The following is a 7140-nucleotide window of genomic DNA, read 5'->3' on the forward strand; positions in this document are numbered from 1 at the left end:
TATATATATATATATATATATGACCTACATTCATACAAAAATAGTAGTAGCAGAAAATGAGTGTGTTTCTGCAGGATTACTTGACCTGCTAGAAACTGCAGCCAAATATCCCTCAAATTACATTTTACTGTTAGAAATAAAGAAAAACCATTGGATAATGTAGTCCCAGATATACTATGCCTGGAAAAAGAACATACAATAGTCATGGCTAGGAAACCATTGCTCTTATGAGGTAATTTAGAATTAAATAACAAAAAGAATAACAGAATTATTAGTAACCTCATTAGCTCCCCACCCTCCAAGCACACATCCACCCTCCCGTCATAAGCCAATCGTTTCATGATTCGCTTTCATTGTGTAGCATCCTGGGCTAGCTTCTATCAAGGCCTGAAGTTGATCACCAATAGCATGGGGAACTGAGTAGAGAGGCTGATCTTGTTGCAGGGCAGCAGACATTACCTGCGCCAACCGTTTTCTTACCAGTATTTCTGTTGCAATTCACTGCTTTTTGTTTTCAGTCATTTTGAAAAACGATAAAGAAAAATAGCTCAGTCAGTTTTATGCCTTTAGCTTTCAGATTATTCTGTCAAACACGAAATGCTTATTTATTCACATTGTTTAATCATGGTTTATCCTATAACTGTGAAATTTCGATGATCTGATTGTTTGTAAATATACAAATACCCATTTTTCTTTCCACCAGGGATTTCTATGCTGCAACATTAGATTATTTTCTACAGCCAAAATATACAGTAAAAACTTATGTTTACAAAATATTTTCACTCATCACCGTTTCCTAACTTACACACGATATGATTGTTTATTTTTAAACTGACATTCTAGAGTAGGTATGAAAGAGCAAATTCCACCAGTTTGAATATGAAACAGGGAGAATATTTGGGTCAGATATGGCCAGTTTAAATGCTAAAGGGTTAAACTTGTGTTTGGAACATTAATCAAAAACAGAAAGTGTGTATTATAGAATCAGGGCAATCTCTTGTGAGCTGCTATGAAAAGGGTTAAGACTTCCATCTGGCCATCCACCTAGTTGGAAGCATTCAAGCCTGGTCTCAGGAGGAGAATTTACAGAGGATCTGGAAATGGTTCTGGAGACTCTAAGCCTTTCTCCTCTGACAAAAAAACCAGTTAGGGAATGTTCAAAAGAGCAGGTCACAGATTAATGGAAAGGTAAGGTAATTGGAAAGTGTCAGAGAGGGAAAGGTTTGTCTGAGTACAAAACGTTTTGGCACAAATGCTTATTTGGTATTTTGTTGATTCAGTGTTGACTTACTTGACATCAGACATTTTAATGGTTCTCACATTCTCTCTCTCTCTCTCTGTATATTCTTCTGTGCCTGAGAAGGAAAGTTATCACCATCATTTAACGTCTATTTTCCCATGCTGGCATGGGTTGGACAATTTGACTGTTCCTATCAAACTGGAGTACTGCATCAGGCTCCACTCGTTGGTTTTGGAAAGGTTTCTATGGCTGGATGGCCGTCCTCACACCAACCACTTTACAGGGTGTACTAGGTGTTATTTACGTGGCACCAGCACAAATTGCAATGTCCATCTCCCTCTTTCACTCTCTCTCTCTGTATGTGTATGGCTGTGGAGGTGCCTCCACCAGAGTCAACCATTACTGTCACCAAAACAGGATGAATGCCCTGTCAGCCAAATTTTCAACATCCAGCTGCACTCAGTCATCCCATACTGGGTCTCACCTCTCAGGTAAACAACATTTTGTTTTCTAGAAAGAATCAGCAATGTGACTGTAGGGAGGTTTTGCCACTCTAGTTATGGTACGATACACTTCTAACGGTGGGTACAGTAATTTATCCCCAGGTTACGCTTGATTGGAGAGATACAATGAAAGGCGTCCACGTGATGATCATACAATTTTTATTTCAGTTACAAAGTTATCCAATTTTATTTTCTCTTAGATACATATAACTTAGTTGCATTTTTTTTATATAGCAGAGTGTGAATTGAGGGAGATTTGGCTGCTATTTCTAACAAGTGAAGCGAACACACACTTTTCATGTTGGTTCACAGTAGGTGCAGCACTTATATGTGTTGCACATTTCAACAGCGTATTATAATAACTGGTAACCAATTGAAGGTCTTATACTATTCTGGGTGACAGCTACACTCGACTGGACCAAACTCGGTAGATGATTAACACTTACAGCAGATATTTTAGTCATCTTTTTTTTTTTACTTCTACCACTCCATCTCGTTCGTTTTCGCCCTGCTTTCGTCCACAGGTACGGAATCGTACGTTAACGGAAGAGTCTGCTTTCATAAGCTAAATACCCAAGTATATAAGTAAATAATAAAGAATTGCAAACCGAATCGTAAATTCATTTCTCAACCACAAACCACACAACAAAAATAACACAAACACAGACGTACTGTAGGTTATATTGTTAATAATTTTTATATAACAAAATGTTGAATGTGATGTTTAGAGCCGGACGTTCAAGCAATTGTGCGCTAGAGAGAGAGAGATTATAGGGGCGGGATAATATGTGGCTGTGATACCAATATTTTTATCCCTGGAACACACCAGTACAGCAGTTCCAAGACGAGAATTAAAAAATCCGGACAATGAACTCGATTCGCTGAGAAATCGCTAAAGCAGCAGCACGTCACACACACACACACACACGAGTAATAACTACGACAGGTCTATCAACTCACCTGACCAGCGCAGCTATAATGGCCGGTTTTAGCGAAATGTCTAGGTTTTTCTTTTTGCTGGTCTATTTACATGCTACTGTCCAGCGCGCACGCACATCCATTTGTTTAGTAAATATTAGTCCACACACACACACACACTCACACTCGCGCGCGCGCACACACACTCAAAATCTGCCAACATGATGTCACGTTCACACATACACACAGATGCATCTATTTACATTATGGTTACGATGACAGTCATGTCACAATTTTAGCTATTATTATTATTATTATTATATCATCATTAACGATTACTATTATTAATCAATAATAATGATCATGATCATTATTATTATTAATTATGATATACCTGTTTAGAAAACCTCTCACCATGGAAACGTGAACAATGAAAATGCGATATAAAAAGCTAGGCTTATTTTAATTTCGTATTTCCGTCCTCCCTTTCACACACACACACACACACACACACACACACACACACACACACACACACACACACACACACACACACACACACACACACACACACACACACACACACACTCTCTCTCTCTCTCTCTCTCTCTCTCACACACACACACACATCTAGTATTTAATTTTACATAAGTGATTGCTGATCATTTTTATTAAGTAAAAATTAAAAGAATTTGAAATGACTTGCAATCGAACGATTAACTTACACAGAAATATGATAAAGAGAAGATACTGTAAATATATTAACTGTTAAATTCTGTATTTTTCTTAATTAATGAACACTAAAATCGATTCAAAATGGACACAATATAGTTTCTTCCATAAGCTGAAGATCAATTTTATAAAGCGAGATATTATCTATTCCATTGTTACATTACTAGTGTTGACATGACCCCAAAATACGAAACTGACAATAGCTCTGTTGGTTTTCATGAAAGAACGTCTTCGGCAGCGGATGGCAAAACTGAAAGATTGTTGCACCAAATTCTTTGCAGTATTTATGTCAGTGAGATATCGAGTTCAAATCCCATTGGAGTTTACATTTTATACATCCAAGATAAATAAGAGCATTTTTGTCGTCCATTTAAACGGACTGGCAAAATCGTTGCATAAAATGGTTCCGGTATTCAGTCGCAGTCCTTTGCGTTCCGAGTTCAAACACTACCAAGGTCTACCTTGATTTTCATACTTTTGGGGTTGCACTCAAATACTATGATCGATTTAATGGTCCTATAAAGCACCCTTGATGTAACAGAATTGTACTAGGAGACTTAGATTGTGCCTTGCCTCCTAGGCCTTATACATCGAGTTCAAATCCTACTGAGGTCGACCTCTCTTCAGATTTTCCCCAGGAGCCGATCACATAGGTATTAGTTAAATACCGAAGATCGGTTAAATTAACTGTGCCTTCCTCCATAACATGTGATCCCCAAATAGAATGTTGTATTCAGTTACGTGTCGAGCTGAAGCCTATTCGAATGAAATTCACACATCTTAGCCCCCGGGATTGCATTACCGAAACTTTCACATCGATTCAAGTTTTGCAGATTGCGCATGATCTTTGATAAGCTTTGTTGTTTTTTTTATTTTGATGCATCTTCCAGCCCAACAAAGTGTTAAACCAAGGTTTGCATCACAAAAACAGATTACAACAGACTGGTCTTTCAACTGATTCACCGGCTTCACTGAAGAGGTGTAATTAGACTGGAAAATGTTCAGAGTAGTCATCCTTTCTTGCAGAGACCAGATTAAATAAATAGTATAAGTTATAGAGGGAATGTTTTCTTCTCACGACATAAATATTATTAGAATCCTCCTCAAATGATCATAATCAAATTTGTTTCTCGAGAAACTGACGGCTCTTCCATTTCTTTTAGTCATTATTCTATATTAAACTCGTCGCACAAATTTAAATTTACGTTGAAATAATAAAGCATGCATTCTTAATATAACAGACATCCATCGATTTTTTTTTCCTGAGCATCAGTTAGTGTTCATGCTTCTGTTCCGTAAAGCAGGAAGGATTCGAAATTGGAGACGAAGTGCGTAACGCTTCATCTTCCGTTTGAATCCAGACGTCCATACTTTTGTCATGTCATGAAGTAGCACCTTTCAGGTATCTGGAGTTGAGATCCCTGAACGACGACGACAGCGAGGAGGAGATTGCCGCACTGAGGTATTTCATGTTCTTCTCCTTCTTGAGTGTCTCTCCACTAATACAGCTGACAACCGTGTTAGATCAGAACATCGACATTCTTTAAGTTCAGCTAAAACTCCACCACTTTTAGGCATTCCATTTCAAGTGCAAGCCCGAACTTGCTCAGCGAGATGTCGATATGATGAAGGTCAACAACTGTTACAGCTTGTTATAGTTGTTGACCTTGACAGCTGTTAAGAGTAATTGATCAAACAATATAAGAGAGGCTGATGTCGTTGGAAGTATTGACTTTCAGAAAGTTAAACATTGCCACTTATTCGGCATCGAGTACCACAAACATCGCCCCCGCCCAGCTAAACAAGCAAAACCAATTGCTTGATCAGACCCTTTTCATTAATGCTTTTGCCATACTCTTTATTATTACAATCGCTACTCCACAATAATTCGGGATCGATAAATCAAGTACCAGTTGAGTACTGGGGTCGATGTACTCGACTAGTCCCCTCACCCAAATTTTGAAGCTTTGTGCCTTTAGTAGAAAGGATCATTATTATTTTTAGCATTGCTGCATCACTGAAAACAAGGCATTTGGATTAGATTGGTACAACATTGCCTAGAAATTAGCTCCTTGCAATTCCTTCCTAAAATTGCATTTAAATTTGGGATTGTGAAAAATTATTTACTTGGAAAGGGGGAAGTATTTGGGATGAGAAGGTTCAATTACTTTGATCAATTTATTAGAGAGGGCACGTTATTGATGAGGTCGCGAATGGCAACAAAAAGACTTCGACAAACCTGATTAGATAATTAAACAGTTAACCAATTGACAAATAAAAAAGTGAAACAGAACCAGTGCGTGTTTTTTTTTTTAATTATTGGCATAATGACCCTCTCGAGATACAAGATAAATGTTACCGCGACAAAATGATAAAACTCCGACTTTTCGGGTTAACGTCTATTGTCGAAGAAGAAGATAGTTTCGTACGCTTCCTATCTATAAGAAGCTACAACCATCGAAGCAACAAATAACCAGCAATAGAACAGTCCTCAAACAACCACGTTGTTGGGAGTTAGACAAGAAACGAGGAACAAAATATCCAATATAAAGCTGCCTTAAAAACATTAAGCGATCAGCAGAAATTTCTTTTTTAAATATAATTATTATCGATCGGGGAAACAAGATGGAAAGTTGTGCATTAAGACAAGATGTTCGAAGAGAGACACTATCAGAGTTGAAACTCATCTTGTAAAGAGTGAGGGGGAACAACAGCGAAAAGATGAGAATGAATAGAAAGAAAAGGGACTTGATAAGTGACCTTAAGAGAAACAAGAAGTTTGGCCAAATAAAGATAGAGAGAGAAGCAGTACCTAGTGGCTGGAGTAGTATATACGATCTGTTGTGCTAACAACAGTACGGAATCACGTGTGCACATCTGTAAGTGCGTATATGTGTCTGTATATGTTCATAACCTCCACTGCATTAGTATTCTAGATGAAGAGTGGGTCATGAGACAACGCTAAAACAGTTGGCAGGCAGACATCGTAGAGGTGGAGACAGCGCAATGTAGAAGTGGGAACGAAAATTCGTGGATCGAACGTTCGTTCGGCTGTTCGGAGAAGCAGACAAATAAATACTTAACAGGGGGAGGGGGAGGAGAACAGCATGACAGTTCCTAACTCGTGCTCCTCGGTGCCAAACTAAAGAACTAAAATGAATACAAAAGGAACTGTTCGGAAAGTTTAATTATTGGAATATCGGAATAAGTGGTGACGTCGATGCATAAACTAATATCTATTCGAATGTTGATTATTGGAAAATAAGCTGAACACTAGACTAAAACATTTACATTTACACAAAACACAGGATCTGAAGGTCGTCACTTGTCAATATTACACATTATGTAAAACCTGTTTCCAACAACAGCAAAACAGCCCGACTGCAAACTATTTGGTCCGGTTACGACGTCGTGTCTTGATCGAAGTGTTAAAAATCCGACGAAACTAATGATGAGCTGTGACAGCAATACAGCAAAAACGATTCACAAAATTATGTTAATTTTTACCTTGAGGCAAAACGAAAGGGTTTAAGGCTTTCAGTTGAGTCCTTCACCTGAAGAGGATCAGAGTTTTAGTAAAACACTACCAACCTTTCGTCTCGGCGATCCTTGGATTAATATCTCCACATTCACACATCTATCACATGTTATTTTATGTCTGCTGATCGGAGAGGACTCTTTATCGAAGATTTTTTTTTAAATTTATTTTTCGGCTATCAATTGAGAGGTAGTTGTTATATCATATAT

General features: G+C 38.0%; 1 protein-coding gene across 7 annotated transcripts in view; it reads right to left on the reverse strand.

Moving 5' to 3' along the window:
• Positions 1-7140, reverse strand: part of LOC106869010 (E3 ubiquitin-protein ligase RNF144B) — a 38297-nt gene that overhangs the window by 16374 nt on the left and 14783 nt on the right. Inside the window, exon 1 of one of the 7 annotated variants that reach the window (XM_052975898.1) lies at positions 1292-1346. The exons of 4 other annotated variants lie outside the window; for them this stretch is intronic. In XM_052975898.1, coding sequence (XP_052831858.1) covers positions 1292-1298 — 7 coding nt within the window. In that variant the 5' untranslated portion in view covers positions 1299-1346. Of the gene's footprint in view, positions 1-1291; positions 1347-2703; positions 2814-7140 lie in introns of those variants that run through there. 2 more of the 7 variants (XM_052975903.1, XM_052975900.1) reach the window with 2 other exon arrangements.

This window comes from Octopus bimaculoides, chromosome 23 (genome assembly GCF_001194135.2).
Source record: "Octopus bimaculoides isolate UCB-OBI-ISO-001 chromosome 23, ASM119413v2, whole genome shotgun sequence".
Lineage (NCBI taxonomy): Eukaryota > Metazoa > Mollusca > Cephalopoda > Octopoda > Octopodidae > Octopus > Octopus bimaculoides.